The 21,874-nt window shown below is 42.6% G+C and overlaps 1 protein-coding gene across 4 annotated transcripts in view; it reads left to right on the plus strand.

Moving 5' to 3' along the window:
• MAP3K4 (mitogen-activated protein kinase kinase kinase 4) overlaps nt 1–21,874 on the plus strand; it is a 105,152-nt gene that overhangs the window by 16,698 nt on the left and 66,580 nt on the right. For all 4 annotated transcript variants that reach the window (XM_061428486.1, XM_061428487.1, XM_061428484.1 and 1 more), the window contains exon 2: nt 18,541–18,731. In XM_061428486.1, the coding sequence (XP_061284470.1) occupies nt 18,541–18,731 (191 nt within the window). The remainder of the gene's footprint in view (nt 1–18,540; nt 18,732–21,874) is intronic.

Consider the following 21,874-nt stretch of genomic DNA (forward strand, 5'->3'; position numbering starts at 1 on the left):
ACTGTGTTCTGCATCTTACATGCCTGGTAAGAGCTCTCCTCTTGGAATTGCTCTTTGAGTGAGAGCTGACCTAGAACCTATCATAAGATCCCCATTCCCTTGTTTTACTAAAAGTAAGCTTGCGTTCTGTTCAAATCCTGCTTATCCCTGGTTCATATTGAGGTGTCCCTTTGGAAAAGAAAGTAAAATAACCTTTGTGGTTCAGTCGCTCAGTCATATCTGACTCTTTGCAACGCCGATAGACTGCAGCACATCAGACTTTGCTGTGCTTCACCATCTCCCTGAGTTTGCTCAAACGCATGTCCATCGAATCGGTGGTGCCATCCAGCCATCTCATCCTCTCTTGCCCCCTTCATCTCCTGCCGTCAAATCTTGCCCAACATCGGGGTCTTTTCCAGTGAGTCGGCTCTTCACATCAGGTGGTCAAAGTAGTGGAGCTTCAGCTTCAGCCTCAGTCCTTCCAATGAATGTTCAGGACTGATTTCCTTTAGGATTGACTGGTTTGATCTCCTGGTAGTCCAGGGGACTGTCAAGAGTCTTCTCTAGCACCACAGTTCGAAAGCATCACTTCTTAGGTGCTCTGCCTTCTTTATGGTCCATCTCTCACAATTGTACGTGACTACTGGAAAAAGCATAGCATTGACCCTGTGGACCTTTGTCGGCAAATTGATGTTTCTGCTTTTTAGTATGATGTCTAGGATTGTCATAGATTTTCTTCCAAGGAGCAAGCGTCTTTTAATTTCATGGCTGCAGTCACCATCTGCAGTGATTTTGGAGCCCAAGGAAATAAAGTCTGTCACTGTTTCCATTGTTTCCCTCTTTTTTGCCAATGAAGTGATGGAGCTGGATGCCATGATCTTCCTTTTTTGTATGTTGAGTTTTAAGCCAGCTTTTTCACTCTGCTCTTTCACCTTCATCAAGAGGCTCTTTAGTTTCTCTCTGCCACTAGTGTGGTATCACCTGCATATCTGAGGTTATTGATGTTTCTCCCCTTGAAAGTGAAAGTCTCTCAGTTGTGTTCGACCCTTTGCGACCCCATGGACTCTACAGTCCATGGAATTCTCCAGGCCAGAATACTGGAGTGGATAGCCTTTCCCTTCTCCGGGGGATCTTCCCAACTCAGGGATTGAACCCAGGTCTCCCACATTGCAGGCAGATTCTTTACCAGCTGAGCTACCAGGGAAGCCCATTTTTCCCTTATTGAGATACAATTCATGTATCAAACAATTCACCCATTTAAAGTATCCAAATCAATTGTTTTAGTGTGCTCAAAGATATGTGTAGCCATCACCAGGTCAGTTTTAGAACACCGTGATCACCTCAGGAAGGTCCCCTGTGCCCGTTCGCTGCTGCTGGCTGCCAGCCTCATCCCTCCCAGTCCTAAGTGACCGTTAATCTACTTTTGTCTCTGTTCTGAGCGTGTTATACAAATCGAATCATGTGATATGTGGTCTGTTAGGACTGACTTCTTTCATATAACCTAATGTTAGCAAGTTTCAGTCCTTTTGTACGATGTATCAGTCCTTCATTCTTTTCTTCGGCTGAATAGCGGCCCACTACACGCATGTATCAGTACTGTGCTCTGCTTATCCACTTGTTACTTGATAGACATCGGCTTGTTTCCACCTTTTGACTATTATAAGTAGTGATGTTGTAAGTGTTCAAAGATGTATAGAGGTGTTTGTCTGGACATATGTGTTCATTTTTCTTGCATATATACTTAGTCTAATTGCTGGATCATAGATTTTTCAACTTGGCTGTACCATTTGACATTCCCACCAGCTGTGTATGAGAGTTCTGATTTCTTCCCACCCTTTCCCATGCTTACTATTGTCTGACTTTTTGAGGACGGTCATCCTTATGGATGGAAAGTCCTGTCTCAGGGTTTGGATTTGCATTTTCCTAGTGTTGGTAAGCATCTTTTCAGATGCTTGTTGGCCCTTTGTATGTCTTCTTTGGAGAACTATGTATTCAGATCCTTTCTCCATTTTTAATTGGTTTGTCTTTTTATTATTGAATTATGTTCAGGTATTTAAATGAGAACATGACCATTGAAGAAAAAATAGAAGACATTAAAAAAAAAACTCAAATGGACTGTCTGAAGATGAAAAATACAGTGTCTGAAATGACAAATATATTGGGTGGGATTATCAACAGAGTAGACACAAGAAAAATGTGGCTGTAAAGAAACAGCCTGCCGGTGCAAAGGATGCCAGAGATGCGAGTTCAGTCCCTGGGTTGGGAAGATCCCCTGGAGAAGGAAATGACAACGCACTCCAGTATTCTTGCCTGGAAAATCCCATGGACAGAGGAGCCTGGCAGGCTATAGTCCATGGGGTCGCAAAGAGTAGGACACGGCTGAGCGACTGGTCACATTACACACAGGCACTGAGAAAAAAAAAAACCTGGCCTTGTGAGCATAGCAACCGCAAGCGTGCACAGAGCGGTACAGGGAGCACGCGGGCCAGAAAACGCGCGCAGAGCAGCGGGGACAGGCGAGGTCCTGCCCAGCACTCAGCGTGTCTGCGAGTGCGGTTCTTGGAAGGGGAAAACCAGAGAAAAGATTTTAAGAAATATGGCTTAAAATGAACAGACACGGTAAGCCTATAGATTCAAACAGTTCATTGAACCCCAAGAAAGATAAACACAAAGTTCTCACTGGAAAATCACTTATTAAATCCCTTGTTCTTCCATGGTTTCTACCCTTGTGTGTCAGTCTTATAAATAACTTTATTCTTGTAATGTTTTTTTCTTCTGCTTTCACATTTCTGTTACTGTATTATGTGGAACATTCTCCTTTTATCTCATTCACCAAACCATGGTGTTCCATATTTGCTTAATTTTACCCTCCAAAGGCTTTGCCTTTATTGTTTTTAATTGTAGCCTTGATTATGAACCGTTTAAGGCTTTCTCTAATTATTCCTAAATTAACTGTGCTATTCAATTAAATGTTAATTTATTTTAATTGACCACTTTTGCAAGGAGTATGGAGAATAGTGTCCTTCTAAACAGAAAACAACAGAGCGTCACAAAAGATTGAACACCGCGGCCTTACTTGGTTAACTTCTTGACATGTATGTGATTTAAAAGTCAGCTTTGTGCAAAGCCAGCTTGTGTGGTCGGAAAGGCATTGTTCTTACCTAATGTGGAAGCAACCTTGTAGCTCAAATACTGATTTGAATTTGTTATGCATCTGATACCTTTATCCTTTGAGTGTCTAATATATGTCAGAATGAGACATTTTGAAAGAAGAACCCTGCTAAATGTTGGGTAAATATTGTCTAGGTCAGTGCATCTTCACCCTTTTGGGTAAGAGACTCCATCTGACAATCTGATAAAACTATGGACTCTTGACTCCAAAAATGCGTGTAAATTAAAATCTACATTCAGTTTCAGGGGACTCGTAGTCCCCACGACTGAGACACAAAGTGTAATAACATAGTTCTGATACTTTATTTTTTACATTCCCTATATTTTGTACATGTTGCATGTAATTACATACTGTGAGATCGGTTTCCTTTCTGAAACTGTGAGTGGTGTTTATCTTTGGAATACACTGGACTTCAGGCCTCACATTTCCAGCAAATTTCACATTAGCCTACGTATTCAACCACAGTTACCAATTATGTTCTCCTTAGTGAAGAGAGGTATAAAATTAGAAATAGCTTTTTTCTAAAAGTTTTTAGATCCAATAAAAGTTTTCTCCCAGTTTACATCGTTCTTAATTAGAAGATAGTTATATTTTTCACAAGACAGACTTTTTGTTTATCTCTAAGTGCATCTTTGACGTTGCATAGCGTTTTATTTCTTAGATGTTAACTTGCCATTTTTAAGAATTTCACAACTCCTGTAGGCAGCGTGCCTCTCAGGCGAACAATTATTTTTTTCTCTGCTGACTCCTTGCAGGTGAACTGGTCTTGTTTGTTGGCCTAGTGTAGACAGAATAGCTGTTTAGGTTGATTTTAAGACTGAATAGTTGAGCTTTATGTGTGAAAAAGTCAAAGTAGTCTTAGAAAAATGGGTGTATCTTTGTACCGGTCTGCTTGTGTAAGGAGACGTGGGAAACATTTTGAAGAAAAAGGTAGGTTCAGCCCTGCCTCGCCTCTGCTTAGCGCCCTCTGCAGCTGCACCTTTCTGTTAGGTCTGATGCCTGCCGGCGCCTTTGTGTACTCTGCTTTGCTCTGTCCTCAGCCCAGGCTCGCATGGCCTGTGGTTCTCGGAGGAGCTGTGGGCTCTTCTGTCTCGGCCACCTTCCCCCTCCCTCTCCTGGTCAGTGCCTTCAGCCGTCCTTCTTTGGAGATGTCTTCCTTGTTGTCACCCTAAGGGATCTCCAGGCTAGATCCTGTCCGCTGGTATGCTTTGTAGTTTTCCTTCACTACATAATGAGGAACTGTGCTTGAAGGACTTTGTATGTAGTTAAGCTAAAGGCAAAGGAGAAAAGGAAAGGTACACCTATCTGAATGCAGAGTTCCGAAGAATAGCAAGGAGAGATAAAAAAGCTTTCCTCAGTGATCAATGCAAAGAAATAGAGGAAAACAGTAGAAAGGGAAAGACTAGAGATCTCTTCAAGAAATTAGAGACACCAAGGGAACATTTCATGCAAAGATGAGCACAATAAAGGACAGAAATGGGATGGACCTAACAGAAGCAGAAGATATTAAGAAGAGGTGGCAAGAATACACAGAGCTATACGAAAAAGATCTTCATGACCCAGATAACCACGATGGTGTGATCATTCACCTAGAGCCAGACATCCTGGAATGCAAAGTGGGCCTTAGAAGCATCACTACAAACAGAGCTAGTGGAGGTGATGGAATCCCACTTGAGCTATTTCAAATCCTGGATGATGGTGATGCTGTGAAAGTGCTGCACTCAATGTGCCAGCAAATTTGAAAAACTCAGCAGTGGCCACAGGATTGGAAAAGATCAGTTTTCATTCCAATCCCTAAGAAAGGTAATACCAAAGAATATTCAAACTGCTGCACAATTGCACTCATCTCACACGCTAGCAGAGTAATGCTCAAAATTCTCCAAGCAAGGCTTCAGCAGTACATGAACTGAGAACTTCCACATGTTCAAGCTGGATTTAGAAAAGGCAGAGGAACCAGAGATCAAATTGCCAACATCCATTGGATCATTGAAAAAGCAGGAGAGTTCCAGAAAAACATCTACTTCTGCTTTATTGACTACACTAAAGCCTTTGACTGTGTGGATCACAACAAACTGGAAAATTCTTCAAGAGATGGGAATACCAGATTAGCTTACCTGCCTCCTGAGAAATCTGTATGCGGGTCAAGAAGCAACAGTTAGAACTGGACATGGAACAACAGACTGGTTCCAAATTGGGAAAGGAGTACGTCAAGGCTGTATACTGTCACCTTGCTTATTTAACTTCTATGCAGAGTATATCATGAGAAACGCTGGGCTGGATGAAGCACAAGCTGAAATCAGGATCGCCAGGAGAAATATCAGTAACCTCAGATATGTAGATGACACCACCCTAATGGCAGAAAGCAAAGAGGAACTAAAGAGCCTGTTGATGAAAGTGAAAGAGGAGAATGAAAAAACTGCCTTAAAACTCAACAGGCAAAAAACGAAGATCATGGCATCCAGTCCCATCACTTCATGGCAAATAGATGGGGAAATGATGGAACCAGTGAGAGACTTTATTTTCTTGGGCTCCAAAACCACTGCAGATGGTAACTGCAGCGATGAAATTAAAAGATGCTTGCTCCTTGGAAGAAAATCTATGAGAAACCTAGATAGCATATTAAAAAGTAGAGACATTAGCTTGCTAACAAAGGTCTGTCTAGTCAAAGCTATGGTTTTTCCAGTAGTCATGTATGGATGTGAGAGTTGGACTGTAAAGAAAGCTGAGTGCTGAAGAATTGACACTTTTGAGCTGTGGTGCTGAAGAGTCTTGAGAGTCGATTGGACTGCAGGGAGATCAATCCAGTCAATCCTGAAGGAAATCAGTCCTGAAAATTCATTGGAAGGACTGATGCTGAAACTGAAGCTCCAATACTTTGGCCTCCTGATGAGAAGAACTGACTCATTGGAAAAGACCCTGATGCTGGGAAAGATTGAAGGCAGGAGAAGGGGACGACAAAGGATGAGATGGTTGGATGAACATGAGTTTGAGCAAGCTCCGGGAGTTGGTGAAGCAGAGAAGCCTGGTGTGCTGCAGTCCATGGGGTTGCAAAGAATCGGACACGACTGAGCAACTGAACTGACCTGCTAAATACCTAGTTCTCTGTGTAGATCGAAAAGTTTAGGAGGGCAGGCAGGGTGAGTCTCTTGTTCAGTAATGTGTGTTTCCTCAACTGCTAGCGCAGCCCTTGTCTGGCTGAGCCGATGCTGAGTGAACTGAGGGTCTGATGGTGTAGTTACACTACAGTATGAAGCAGTTACTGTGCAGTTTTCAACTGTAAATAAGGAAATCATTGAAATGGAGACCTAAGAAACAAAAAACCTAAAGGCAATGAAATAACATACATTTAAAATTTTATTTCTTCTTCTGTCTCAGCTCTTACACAGAATCCCATTCTTAAGTTAATTGTTGATTTCAAATAACTGGTCTCTAATTTAAAAGGCCTGTATTTCCTGTCCCTCCAGGGGGTGGTTTTACGCTCTTTTTTAGACATAAACACACAGATTTACATGAAAGTGAAACCCCAGCCTGATCTATTGAGTGCTCTCGGTTCCCCTAACCATGTTCCCAGAAGACGGGGTGTGACTCCTGTACTTGGTAGGGGAGGTAGGCAGCTACCTGAAGGAGAGTGAAGTTGAGTTACACCTTACATTTGACATGCAGAAATAAGATGAAATTCTCATCTCCCCGTACCCCCCTCTGCCTTCCGTTGATACTGTAGCCACACAGTGTCTACCCAGGGTGGAGTTAATAATACTCAAGGAGGTAGGCAGCTACCTGAAGGAGAGTGGAGTTGAGTTACACCTTGTTTTTGACATACAGAAATAAGATGAAATTCTCATGATTCCCCCCTCATCTATATCGTAGCCACACTGTGTCTCCCCAGGGCGGAGTTCAGACTCTTACCCATGCCCGTAGGTGAGGAATGTAGACCTAGAATAGCTCAGAGGCTTCGCCAAAGGAGGGAACCCCAGCGCTGGCCAGAGAGCTCGGTCCCTGAACTCTCCCTGCAGGCGCTTTCTCCAGCCGACAGGGACCTCCTTCCCAGGGGGTGCAGGGCTCTGTGTCTGCCTTTGGGAGGAGGTGGACACCCCAGGGACCTGGGACAGGAGGTGGGCCCAAGGTGGGAGAGTCCTCGGCTTTGAGGTCGAACCAGGGCTCCAGTTCTGCCCAGACACATTCCAGGGAGCAGGTCAGTTACCTTAACGTCTGCTTTTCCTCTTGTGCAGAATAGGGATTGGGAGAGGCGTGTTGGGAGGACGAGATGGCACAGCATCTGTCGATTGCCCAACTGAGTTCCCTGCTATGTGATAGGTATTTGATAACGAGAGTGTGATAATTTCCATAATCAACAAGAATGGGCCTTGTGGGCAAGGTATCCTTTCCGAAAATGGCGCCAGAAAGCTCTGGGGAGGATTAAATGCGCTCCTGTGGGGTGTTTACTGTGGTGCCTGAGGGACCTTGGTGTTCAGTCTGTAAGGCAGCAGTTACACTGTCACAGTGGGAGTTGTTTGTTACTGTGTGATGCATTCTGTAGCTGATGCGAAACATACAAATCTGATGCGTGTCCCAGTTTTGGAAGTCACTGTTTTAAGTGGAGTTTCCTCATCTGCTGTTTAAAAATTGCTCTATAACTACAGTCATCAATTATAGTGATACAGAACGGCTTAATTTTATAATTAACGTTAACATTTTTCTTTTCGTCCTGGCTTGTAGTCTTTTATGCCTGTCTAGTAAATTTCTTAAGCGTTGTCATGGAATCCCATGGCGTGGCACGTCATGTCCCAGATCCCAGCCAGGACACCCCGTTACATTTAGTTACCATGTCTCCTCATCCGTGTCTTGGCTATTACTGTTCCTCAGACTCTGTTTCTGATGACTGTCACAGTTTTAAGGAGGGCCAGTCAGATATTCTGTATACTGTCGCTCAGTTTGGGTTTGTCTGGACTTTTTTTTTTATGTTTTGACTGGAGTCTGGGACTGTGACCACAGAGGTGAAGTGCCCTTGTCATTTGAAAGCTCATGTTCTCAACCTGACTTACTACTGATAATGTTGATTTATTTGATCATTTGTCTATGTAAATTACTTGGATTTTTTTCCATAAAGGTTTGTCCCTTCTCTTGTTTATTTATATAGTAATTATTTACAGCAGTAAAATCCAGTGCTTTGTCATTTATTTTGTTGTTCAGATTGTTCCAGCTTTGGCCAGTGGGGATTCTTTCAGTTGCTCCTGTGGTCATTTTAAGGTACTCCTGTTGGTTTTTTGTTTTTTCAACACTTCCTCAGCGTGCTGCACGTACAAGATACGCCCAGCTCATATTATGTCTTCCTCACTCCAGTCAGTCCAGGAATTGGCTGTTTCACCAAGAAGTCCTGGTTCTTCTGTTGAGAGTGTGGTGTTGGAAACCAAGATCTGGTCTCCAAGTCAATGAGCGCTCTCTCTGTTAATGTCAAAGCCGAGGTCAGAGGTTTAATGTCCAAATTGTCCTTATTCCACTTCTCTTTCCATTTTTCTTCACTGAAAACCCTGGGAGAGCATCTCATATGTTTGTATTTCCTCAATTCATCCCCTCAACAGTTGGAGTTCATCTTTTGAAAGTATATGTGTGTCATAGAGCATATTTATAGTTAACAATTTTTAAAATTTAACTTAGAAAAATAACTTGAGTTAAGGCAATTGAGACAGCTCATCTGTTTGCTACAGAAAGCAGCTCTTTAGTTACTTGATTTCTGAGAATTACATGGGAATTAATTCATGATATACAACACTTTTTCCACATATAAATTTGGATTAGAATACGGGGGTTTTGAAAATGTTCTCACTTGTAAGGAAGAGAGTAAGTAGAAGGTCACAGTTCTTTGTTGTTGTCTTTAAAGTTTTGAACATTGGTCTTGTTTCTCTTTAAACTCTTAAATGTGTTGTGTGCTCTTGGTATGGTGTGGACCACTTGGCTTTTCCTCCCAGCTTTGGCACAGCTTTCTTCTTTGCAATTTCCCTGCCTTAGCCCCAGAGTTCTCTTAACTTAAGCCTGAAGCAGGCTTTGCAGCAATCATTGGTTTTACGTTGCTTTTCTTTAGATACATCCGTGGTCGGCATTCATGGTAAATTGCACCTGTGACGAGAAGCACAGGCTGCTTATCCTCACTTCTTGTGTTTACAGACGTGCTCCCTACTGACACCACCACCCCGGCACGAGCGGGTGCACCTCAGGAAAGGTTTTCTTCCCTTCTGATTGTTTGCTTGTTAATCTGTACACATACAGTCAGAGATCGATTTGCAAAGCTTGGGATAAAGATACAGATGCGCTCACATTTTTTTGGAGGCATTAGAACTGGCAAAAATAAGAAAGCACACTTGAAAATGTCTTATTCTTTGTCCCATTGTTTTAAAGTACTCACCTGTTTGCCGTGAAATTGCTGAAACTATAGAAATAATCACATTTATCTTTTATCTGTATCACAATTCATATATTTTTAACTACCTAAAATCTCTCTTTTTTTTTGGGTCTAGTTCTTTTTGGATAGTCTTCTGGTTAACCAGAAGTGAAGAATAATAACGTGAAATCTTTAAAGCATTTTGTTATATGATTGTATGATTTTTTTCTGAAAGCCTTCATATGACAGTATTTTTAAAATAGCTTATTTTTATTTCTAATGATGAATAAACTTTATCCATATGGGGTAATTTTTCTTCGTACATTTGTTTTCTATCTTTGTGTTCTTTTTTATTCTATGTACTTCAGGACTGATAAAGTATACTTTGCAAAAATCTAATTCCCTGGTGGCTCACACAGTGAAGAATCTGCTTGCAGTGCAAGAGACCTGGGTATAATCCATGGGTTGGGAAGATCCCCTGGAGAAGGGAATGATTACCCACTCCAACATTCTTGCCTGGAGAATTTCATGGACAGAGGAGCCTGGTGGAGGACAGTCCCTGGACTGACCATCCCTGAGTCAGACACAACTGAGCAACTAACACTTTACTTTTTTCATGACTGAAGTAAGACTTCTAGAAGATCTAAGCCAGCTAGACCTGCACACTCATGTGCCTAACCCTTCCCAAGACCTCTCCCTCCCCATTTCTTCTGTAATCAGCTGATGCTCACAGCATCATGAATGATTGTGACTGATAGACTGCTCTTTCAAATGCCTGTGGTTTTCTGTTCCCACCAGTTGTTCCTATATATTTATCAAGAGTTCCTCATCTGTTCCTAAATCTTTTTAGGTCTCTTGTACATTTTAATTGTAATTGCAGAATTTAGTAAACGATTATATAAATATATGAGATGTGACTGCAAAAGGGAATTGCAGTTTCTGTATAAACGAATTTGGACTGCCTGGGAAAGTCTGAAGATAGGTCACCAAAAGAAAATTAGCATTAAGTTAGGGATAGGAAAGCACTGTTGAGGTTTAGATAATCCATAAAAATTACCCTATGAAAACCTTTAAATTTTGTTGCATTTTAAAGAACCAGAGAGTGGAGATGGCAGATGCTGTCCTTTGGTTGTGGTGTATTTGATGAAGTGGACTCCTGGCTTCTCTCGGGGACCCACACTAAAGACAAGGCTGTGGCCTCATCAAAGTCTTAACTAATTTAAACCCATTATTGGGCTTCAAGCAAAAATAAAGTGTTTAAGTATTGTATGTGTATCAATTCTCTATTGTAACTTAACAAACTATACCAAAGCTCAGTGACTTAAAACCATTTATTATCTGTTGTGGTATTGAATGTTTCTTCTGCTTTTCATGGTGTTGGCTTGGTCTCAGGGACAGCTGGAAGGTCTGAAATAGCCTCACACACAGGCTGGTAAGTTGGCACCGGCCGTCAGCTGGGGTGGGACCTCAGAGGCCTCTGGCCTGGCTGGCTTCTCCTTCATGCAGCCTTTCCATCTGGCTTATGAGGCTTTGAAGACCCTGGCAGTCTCAGGGTGGCTGGACTTCTTACCTGGTGGCTAGCGTGCCCTGGATACAAGGGTGGTGTTCGTAAGGCTAAGGCCCAGAACTGGCCCAGAGGCACTTCCGCTACATTCTGATGACTAAAAAGATCACGGGGTCAGCCCACATTCAAGTTGTCGTTGTTGAGTTTGCTAAGTCATGTCCAGCTCTTTGTGACCCCATGGACTGCAGCACGCCAGGCTTCCCTGTCCTTCACTGTCTCCTGGAGCTTGCTCAAACTCACGTCCATTGAGCTGGTGATACCATCCAACCATCTCATCCTCTGTCACCCCCTTTTCCTCTTGCCTTCAATCTTTCCTAGCATCAGGGTCTTTTACAGTGAATCGGCCCTGCATATCAAGTGGTCAAAGTGGTGGAGCTTCAGCTTCAGCATCAGTCCTTCCAGTGAATATTCGGGGTTGATTTCCTTTAGGATGGACTGGTTTGATATCCTTGCAGTCCAAGGGACTCTCAAGAGTCTTCTGTAGCACCACAGTTCAATGCATCAATTCTTCAGCGCTCAGCCTTCTTTATAGTCCAGCTCTCACATCCAGACATGACTACTGGGAAAAAACCGTAGCTTTGACTGTGGGCCTTTGTGAGCAAAGTGCTGTCTCTGCTTTTTAATACGCTGTCTAGGTTTGTCATGGCTCTTCTTCCAAGGAGCAAGAGTCTTTTAATTTCATGGCTGCAGTCACTGTCCGCAGTGATTTTTGGAGCCCAAGGAAATAAAATCTGCCACTGTTTCCACTGTTTCCCCATCTATTTGCCATGAAGTGATGGGACTGGAGGCCATGATCTTAGTTTTTTGCATGTTGAGTTTTAAGCCAGCTTTTTCACTGTCCTCTTTGACCTTCATTAAGAGGAGATGATTATTCAAGGATGTGATACTGGGAGGCCACAGAGCAGCAGGAGCAACAGCCACCACAGGCGTGGCAGGTTTTTTACCTGCGGATCTCATTTTTAATGCTTTTAATATATATTTAAAAACTGACTCACCAGTATCACTTACCCAGTGATACTGGACAGAAGACTTCAAATAAGTGACAGTGTAAGCAAGCATAATAATTTGTGTAAAACTTGTATTCTTACTAATAAGTGTGGGGACACAGGGATTTCAGCGCATGGTGTTCTGACTCCAGAACCCTCCCTTATCCCATACTCCACTGCCGTTGTTGTGGTCAGGAGATAATCATCTTGGCACCTGGGGTAACGTTATCACTTCAACAACATTGTCAGAAGTCAGCAGTCTTTAATTCTTACAGCCTTTAAAAATTTGCATTCTTCAGATTATTAAATGTGATTTTATTAAAATAGAATTTAGATAATTAAGTCTAAAGTATCAAAAGATAAAATTATTAACCTCGCAGATCCATTTATTCAGCAGATAGTAGTGGCCACGTGATCTGCCCTGGGCACTGTTCTCCACCCTGGGCAAACAGAGGACAGATGAGGTCCCTGCCCTCATGAAGCTTTGAGTCTAGTTGGGGGGATAGTTTCTTACCATTTCCATAGGAAATCTTGTTTTAGAATGTCTGCTTGTGTTTAAAAAATGAATTACAGTTAAAAAGAATTTGAATATCTGTACTGAAAAATAATGAAGGCTTGCTGGTTTTGCACAGAGCTACACTCTGAGTCAATGCAAAAGTAAAGTCATGAATGTTGGACAAACTTGAGATTTGATAACAGCTTACCTGTATGTAAGCTGATGATAGACATTCAACTACAAGCCGATTGATTGGTCAGCTAACTTTTAATTGGCGCTTACAGTACAAGCCAACCATGCCACTTCAAACTTAGCTCCTTTTAATTTATAGTGCAGGCCAAGCAAACTATGTAAGGTATCTAAAAAAGAAACCTAGAAAATCTAGCCCCTTTGCCAACAGTAGTAAAAGCCCTCCTTTAATTATTATTTCACAGAGAATAGGTCAGTGAAGATGTGGAGAGAAACTCACACAGGTGAGAACTGTACTAATATGGAATAAAATATTTTATGTTTAAGGACTTTCCTAAAGAACTTTCAGTGAAGTTAATTTTTTTTTTTAAGGGCTTTTGCAAAACCACAGATGTTTTCAAGCTCATCTAATCCAGCTCTATCGTTTTATAGATGAGCTATTTCAGGCACCATGTGGTTTCACCTATGATGTCAGAGCAGAACTATTTAACCCCAAGTTATTTGAATTTTTGTCTTTCACATACTTCATTTAAAAACTACACCAAACCCCTTTGGGTTGAATTTAAGTGGTGCCTTTCTTAGACCGGATTCCTGGTCAACCTGAATGGTACTTGAGCAAGGTTTCATGTTAAAAGAATGCAACATTGTTTTATGTGACTGTCAGATGTTTAGTACCAGAAAGACATTTCACATTTGTATGTTTTAAACACAAGGAAAAAAAATGTTTCAAGGCAGCTGATGTAGACCTTGTACTACTTTCCTTATCCAAAATAATTGGTATCCATGGAAACATTCTAAACCAGTCAACTGGCCACATGAGCTCATCTCACATGAGCTAATACCAAGTGAGGTTTTGGACGCTTTTGGTCAGTTACTTGAAGTGATGCAAGTTCTTTTGAACTTACACTAGTATTTATTTTCCTAGATTTTGTGTCTACATGATTTATTTTAAAGAAAAAAAAGAATGAACTTTTGCTCAATTTCCCCTCCTACCCCACCCCCCATTGTATTCTTAGCTAAAACTTCCAAATTAAGTTGTTTTTCTCTGACTGCTTTTCAGATTTTTCTCTTCATCACTTTTTTTTTTTTTTAACAATTTGATTATGATGCTCATAATCAAAAACTAGTAGTTTTCTTACATTCTTATATCTTTGAGCTGCTGCGTTTGTTGTTTTTTCCCCTCAGATTTGGAAAATTTTCAGGCCTTATTTCTTCAGAGAATTTTTTCTGTTCCTCGCTTTTCTTGTTTTGAGCTCCAATAACACATATGTTACACTGGTGGTGGTTCAGTCGCTAAGCTGTGTCCAACTCTTGCTAAATGGAATAGAATTTTTAGAAATTGGATTTTTTTTCTGATGAGCTAGTTTTAGACTACATTAGCTAGTTTTAGAGTATTAATTTTACTGTACTTATATCAATTTTAAAGTGAACGTGAAAGGGTCAGTCACTCAGTCATGTTTGACTCTGCAGCCCCGTGGACTGTAGCCCACCGGGCTCCCCTCTCCATGGGATTTTCCGGGCAAGAATGCTGGAGTGGTTTCCTTCTCCAGGGGATCTTCCCTACCCAGGGATTCAAGCCGGGTCTCCTGCACTGCAGGTGGTTCTTCACCAGCTGAACCCCAGGGAAGCCTGTGTGTATCACCCTGCTTGATGTTTATCCTGTGGATTACTGATGCTCTGGTCTTTCTCTTTTTCTTCCCTTTTTTTCTCTCAATCTTTTTCACTCTGATTAACTTTGGGTAATTTCTAGTGCTATATCTTCAAGTTTATTGATCTTTTTTTTCTATTGTAGCTAATCTGCTTTTATCTTTTCTAGAGTATTTTTCATTTCATGTGTGTTTTATCTCTGCAAGATCCACTTGAGTCATTTCTGGTCTGTCTCTATTGATTTTTCACCTGGTTTGGGTTGCATCTTCCTGTTTCTTTGTAAATTTGCATAGGATGGCAGATATTGTGAATTTTATTTATTGGGTGTTAGACTTAAAATTCTTTTAGGTAATGTTGGACTTTGTTCTAACGTTTAATTAAATTACAGTTACTTGGATGGAATGTAAACCAATAACATTTCTGACAGGTGTGACCACCATCTTAACAGAGTTAAGTAAACCTTAAGAAAGTATTAAATGGATATCTTCATCTTTGTATAATGCTTCTCCTAAGATTTATTTTAATTATGAATAAATACAGTATCTGGCAGCACATGGCGTTCTTCCTACCTCATTTTCTATGGTGCATAATGAATACGGGATAAACTATATTATGTTTGATTGATTTTAATATAGTGTTTGACAGTATTCATCTTCACTTCCTTGTCATTCTGTATTTTTGCTGCTAGAATAATTAAAGTTTGGAAATGCTTTGAAATCAGTAGTTTATTGTGACTTTTTGTTTTGTAATAGATGTAGATTTGAAAACAAGAGATATTCAGCTTCTGTAGAATTATTACAAGGACTTAGTCTTCTACTCTGATTTGGAAAGTGCAGCCAAATGAATTTTTCCATGTGTAGAGAAATACAGTTGGAGAACAGTACAGCACAGATACCTTTTTCTGTTTCCCCAAATAAAATTTTTCATAAAAGTTAACATTTTCAAAATATGTGCTTTCTTAGTGGAGAAGGAAATGGCAACCCACTCCAGTGTTCTTGCCTAGAGAATCCTGTGGACAGAGGAGCCTGGTGGGCTGCTGTCCATGGGGTTGCACAGAGTCAGACACAACTGAAGCGACTTAGCGTGCATGCGTGCATTGGAGAAGGAAATGGCAACCCTCTCCAGTGTTCTTGCCTGGAGAATCCCAGGGACAGAGGAGCCTGGTGGGCTGCCGTCTATGGGGTCGCACAGAGTCGGACACGACTGAAGTGACACTTAGCAGCAGCAGTGCTTTCTTAGATTGTTTTTATCTGCTAAAAGCACTGGACCTTGTAGATAAAACAATGACCTCTCCTGTCTTGAGTTTGACTCTGTCCTCAGGGCTGGGGCCTTGCCGTTGGAGACTTGGCTTAGTGACGTGTGGACATTGTTAGTCCCTCTTCAAAAATTCCTCTTCTACCTGCATGTTACGTTGCGTTAGTTCATTCATCCACATAATACTGCTGGATGCGAGTGAAACGTTCCATTTCTTTATGCCTGTCTGATGCTTTAGTATTTTCTGCATAGCCTTTTACTACCATTATTTTGTTTTGTTTTTTGAGTCTTCACAACTGAATTTCCTGAAATATTTTAGAATATTGACCTTAGAAATTCTGAATTACTGTTTCTTCTTAGTCTGAGATTACGTTACGTGCAGTCACCCATCCAGGAAGGCTGGGGCTCAGCCTTGGGTCTTCTGCCTCCAGGTTCATGCTCTCCACCGCAGAGGGGTGTTCTGAGCTGGGTCTGATTTGCTCTTTCATACCTGACTCTGTTCAGTAATATATGAGATGTATTATCGTGGAAAAACAATGAATGGTTTTGAACATTGTCCTGAAAACTATTGGAGATACAAAAGTAGTAAAATACAAAGTCCTTCCTTACCACTGACTTTATCTTAATGGGGGAAAAACAGAGTTATAATATTGAATTTGAAAGGAGTTAGAAGATGTTAAAGGGGCTTCCCTGATGGCTCAGAGTTTATAGCGGTACCTGTAATGCGGGAGGCCTGGATTCGATCCCTGGGTCGGGAAGATCCCCTGGAGAAGGAAATGGCAACTCACTCTAGTATTCTTGCCTGGAGAATCCCATGGACAGAGGATCCTGGAGAGCCACAGTGCATGGAGTTGCAAAGATTTGGACATGACTGAGCGAATTCACTTGCACTTTCAGAAGATGTTAAAATGTTAGAATTGTTTCTGGTGGTGTTCATGCTGAAGTCAAAGGCAGATTCTCTTTCCAAGTTGGGCAGATGCATGCTGAGTGATGTCAATCATTTAGTGATACTGCTCACACTGCTCCTGTTGAGCATGCTTTATAGGGTTTAGCCCTTACAGGTATGGAGTTCAAATACTTATCATCCTTATTTTATATATGTGCATTGCGGAGATTTTAAATAATTTGGCTGAGGCTCACACAGCTAGTAGCTGGCAGAGTCAGGATTTGAACCTAAGTCCCTTGTGTGAGGAAACCTGTGTTATTCATTAGAAAGCTTGTGCTAGTAACCACAACACCAGATGGGAATGAAATCAGCAACCTTGTGATAGCCGTGTTTGTTTTTATCAGTTGAATCAACTATTTTGTAGTGAGTGTGGAAGAAATGAATATGGGAAATTTCAAAATAATTTATGTCCATGTGAATCACTTCAGTTGTATCCCACTCTTTGCGACCCTATAAACTAGCCCGCCAGGCTCCTCTGTCCATGGGATTCTCCAGGCATGAATCTCGGGGTGGGTTGCCATGCCCTCCTCCGGGGGATCTTCCTGACCCAGGGATGGATCTCATGTCTCTTATGTCTCCTTCATTGGCAGGCAGATTCTTTACCCCTAGTGCTGCCTGGGAATCCCACATTGTTATTTGCTGTGTGACTTCGTAAGTCTTAAATAATAAAGGTAGCTAGCCTGAGGGAATAGGTACATTTAAAACTTATGTCTAAATTTGCTTATGGGTTTAATTTGATTCAGTTAGCTTTTGGAATATTCTGCTTGTGTGTCTGATTGTGTGGGCCTGTGTGTGTGGAGGGCGTGTGCGCTCACGGTATCTAGAGTGGTCTTGTCTGGTTTAAAAATCAGTTTTTGACCTGTCCCAGGGATTCTTTAAATATTTCAGTGCTGTAAATTTGAATAATTCTGCAGCATTTTTATTTTTGAAAGATAAGGATCTTTTGTCAGTCTATTCAGTAATAATGTTATCATACATTTTAGGGTGGGATTTTTTTTTCCCCCTCATGATTTTGAAATAGCTTTGATTTTCTAACAGGATGTGTAAATCTCCAGGGAGAAAACTGGTTGTATCTTGAATTTAGTTTAGAGTTCTATTTTTAAAATATGAAGTATATTTTATAAAGAAGATTCAGAATAGGTTAGATTGTAAGGGTCCCTATTTGAAAGGAACTTCATGATTGTGTCTTTACAGTTTGCTGTTTGAGAACTGTATCTGTTCTCAGTTCATATATTAAATTTTATTTTCGTTAGCATTGCAAAAAATAGAACTTTATCCAAGTAATGGTATTGTTGAGGAAGTCTCCTGGGGACAGAGAATTGGCAGGAAGTTACCAGAGACCAGGTTAAGGAGGAACTGCCGTTTGGAGGTCAGGAGAAAGTCGTTCCCTTCTCTCCTGCACAGCATCTTCCCCGCACGCCCCTCCCCGGCGCTGCACTGCGGTCCCTACCACACGTCATCAGAGCTCTCTGCTCAGCTCCTGCTCTCTGTTCTGTCTGTGTGTGCTTCACAAAGGAAGGAGCGGGCCTCTGAAGTCCGGGCAGGACTTGTCCACTCAGGGTTAGCTTGTCCGCACCTAGCACGTGAGCAATGCTTAGTTCAGTTGGATTTGTATCTTTCAGTTCTTTGCTCTTTTTTTCCCCCCAATCCTCAAGTATTTAGTTTTAAACTTCATTTATGTTGGAAAGAATTCTCCAAACAACAGAAACTGCACATTAGTTTCTGTGCGTGCTGAGAGCAGGAACACAGTGGCTGCGTTCTCCTTGTGAGTTTCTGCAGCTACAATAGAGGAGCAACATACACCAGGCTAAGGAGATGACAGAGCCATGGAAAAGTGTTACAGAGAGTTCTTAAAAGGAGCTTGGAGTGGTTTAAGTTTGAATTCGCTTCCTCTGTCACTGAGTGTTTTCTTCGCTTGTTGTCTTTATCAGGCAAGAGTGCGTATTGGGAGACTCAGCTTGCAAGAATTCTGAATCCGATCCTGAGGACTTTTCAGATGAAGCCAACACAGAGAACCTTTATGGCAGCTCTCCTCCCAGCACGCCTCGGCAGATGAAACGCATGTCCTCCAAGCACCAGAGGAATAGTGTCGGGAGGCCCGCCGGTCGCGCCAATCTGAAAGGTCAGTCTTGCACTGGAGAAGATACACGTGCGAGGGCGTGGTGCGGTTCAGCGTCTCTGTGCCACAGGGCGCTGTGATGCACGCCTTCTACAGTAGCGGTGGTTACTCCCCTTCCTTTAAGTTTGATCTTACGCTGCCTGAAAGTTTTGTTTTGACACTTTCTGAGTTATTATCATTAGCAACGTTGTTAGTAAAGGACAAACTGACTCTCCAGAGGTGGAAAGGCTTGTCCTGAGTGTTCGTTCAGGTCAGCGTGTGAGGCATTCGCGTTCCTTGTAGGATGTGGAGGAGGCCGTGGGGATGCCGTCGGCGTGCGTGTCCCGGACGGCTGGCTGCGGGTGTGCGGATCTGTGGCCTTCTTTCCTTCTTCGTATCTCTTGGGGGATTCGTATCTGTCTCCCGGGCGTGACGTCCTGGGCAGGTGGGGAGAGGCAGGGCCCGGCGTCTCCTCCAGGGTTCTCTGGGCGGCCTGAGCCCCGTGCGCTGTTCCCTCGTGTGTGGGGCCCTCCTGCATCCTGAGCACAGCACCAGATGGTGCCTTGTCACCAGGCTCAGAACTTCTGTCTCGCCTTTCTCTGTTTTTGAAATCCCAAAGCCCAGATAGCGTCCTGCTCCTGGAGACGGAGACTGTTCTCTGCTTTCATTTCTTCCTTCCTCGGAGCACGTCACCGCTGTTCATTTCTGAGGTGGAAGAATTGAAGCGTGCAGACCTGGCTACCTTGTACATACTTTCTAACGCGGAACCTCGGGTCACCAAGGCCTTACGGTTTTAGAAACTGTCTTGATTTCAGAAAACCACTGGTCCTAAAGCTGATCTCTTAGCTTCCTAGAATTCATCCACCTATTACTATGCAAGGTCGAGATTTCATTCCTTGTCTCCTCTGAGAAATTTCCGCTTGTCACATGTTCTCCTTACTGGAAAGCCTCATTTCCGGTTCCCTCTTTCTGTAGCCTGCGTTCTTCTGCCCTTTTTGGTCAGCTGCCCTGTCCCACACCTTTCTTCTGTACACTGATCTCTCATGGTTGATGTCTGCAAGTCCATTCTGGGTCCCTGTTATATATAGCTTCTCCCAGAAAGGAGAGAGGCGGGAGAGGTGGACTTTATTGTATTTGTGTGCTTGAATGACTTCTTGTCCAGGGAGGAATTCCTAGGCGGTAAATACCCTTTCTTTCCTATGAGGAAGACGTTTTTTTTTTTTTTTTTTACTTTGTTTTAAAACTTTATTTGTAGTAGGATATTAACCTATGGCCTGTATTTACCCCGTTTGGAAAGTAATAGCTTTCTATTGCAGTATAGTATCTTTAAAATCAGTCCTTATCCATTTTCTCAAAAGAATTTCTCAGATGCCTACAGAAGTGCCTTATCTAAAGTAGTATTAGTGAAGGAGCGTCTCCTGATCGGTATTGTTAATGACTGACTTGCTTTGTGGTGCTGAAACGTGACGATGCCAACAGGACATATGCTTTTTCTTTACTGGTTGGTTCATACAGTTCTGGAGGCATTGCCCTGGTGGCTCAGCAGTAAAGAATCCGCCTGCAGTGCAGGAGACACGAGTTCTATCCTTGAGCGGGGACGATTCCCCTGGAGGAGGAAATGGCAACCCGCTCCAGTGTTCCTGCCTGGAGAATCTCATGGATCGGTAGGGTCTCAAAAGAGTTGGACATGACTGAGTGACTAAACAACAGCAACAGTTTTGGAACAGGAGTTGAGAACACAGTCCCCCCCCTGTACAGATTAAGAAAGTGGGGCCCAGGGTTTTAAAGCAACCTCTTAGCCGCCAGAAGGCTTGAGATAGCGGCAGGACTGAACGGCCAGAAGGCTTGAGATAGCGGCAGGACTGATTTTAGGTGCTTTTTTTTTTGACCACTCTGTGCAGCTTGTGGGATCTTCGTTCCCTGACGAGGTATTGAACCCAAGTCTTCGGCAATGATAACCCACTGGTGCCAAGGACTTTCCAGGACTGATTTCAGCGCTAGCTCTCCTGGGCCTCAGTTTGGACTTTATTCCCAGTTCGAGCAGCAGGGGCTAAGCTCTGAATGTGCTGCTTGAGATGGCTGTGTGTGCTCAGTCACTCAGTCGTGTCCAGCTCCTTGCCACCCCACGGACTGTGGCCCACCAGGCTCCTCTGTCCACGGGATTCTCCAGGCAAGAATATTGGAGTGGGTTGCCATTTCCTCTTCCAGGGGCTCTTCCCGATGCGGGGATTGAACCCACGTCTTTTGCATCTCTTGCCTGGGCAGGCAGATGCTTGACCATGCAGTCACCTGGGAAGCCCATTGAGATTACTGCGCATCGTCCCTTATCGGTCAGAAAACCAGTCACTGGATACTTGTTGAGCTCCTGCTGTTGTTCTGGGCTGTGCCAGAGATAGAAGGTAGAGGAGAGATTGTCTGTCTTCCTCCTCAGCTTCTTTCAATTGTTTATTTCATGAAATGACAGAATTTTAGGTCTGGAAGATGTCAGAGACCACTTTAATTCCTGCCATTTTGCAGGTGAAGAGGGAATGCTCATTAACCTTTGACTTGTAGCTACCTGAAAGCAGACCTCAGGCATCAACTTATTGTTTTTTCTTGTTGCAAAAGATGACATGTTTAGGGAGTTTAGAAAATGCTGACAAAAAGAAAATAAAAATAGCCGTAAACCCAACATGTAAACATAACTTTTGCCATCTTTGCCCTGTAGTCTCTTTTTGCTTCAGTTCAGTCGCTCAGTTGTGTCTGATTCTGCAACCTCATGGACTGCAGCACGCCAGGCCTCCTTGTCCATCACCAACTCCTAGAGCTTGTTCAAACTCATGTCCATTGAGTCAGTGATGTCATCCAACCATCTCATCTTCTGTCGTCCCCTTCTCCTTCCGCCTTCAATCTTTCCCAGCATCAGGGTCTTTTCCCAGGAGTCAGTTCTTCGCATCAGGTGGCCAAAGGATTGCTGTCCTTCATTAGTCCTTCCAATGAATATTCAGGACTGATTTCCTTTAGGACGGACTGGTTGGATCTCCTTGCAGTCCAAGGGACTCTCAAGAGTCTTCTCCAGCACCACAGTTGAAAAGCATCAGTTCTTTGATGCTCAGCTTTCTTTATGGTCCAGCTCTCACATCCATACATGACTCCTGGGAAAACCACAGCCTTGACTAGGTGGACCT

Source organism: Bos javanicus, chromosome 9 (genome assembly GCF_032452875.1).
Source record: "Bos javanicus breed banteng chromosome 9, ARS-OSU_banteng_1.0, whole genome shotgun sequence".
Classification (NCBI taxonomy): domain Eukaryota; kingdom Metazoa; phylum Chordata; class Mammalia; order Artiodactyla; family Bovidae; genus Bos; species Bos javanicus.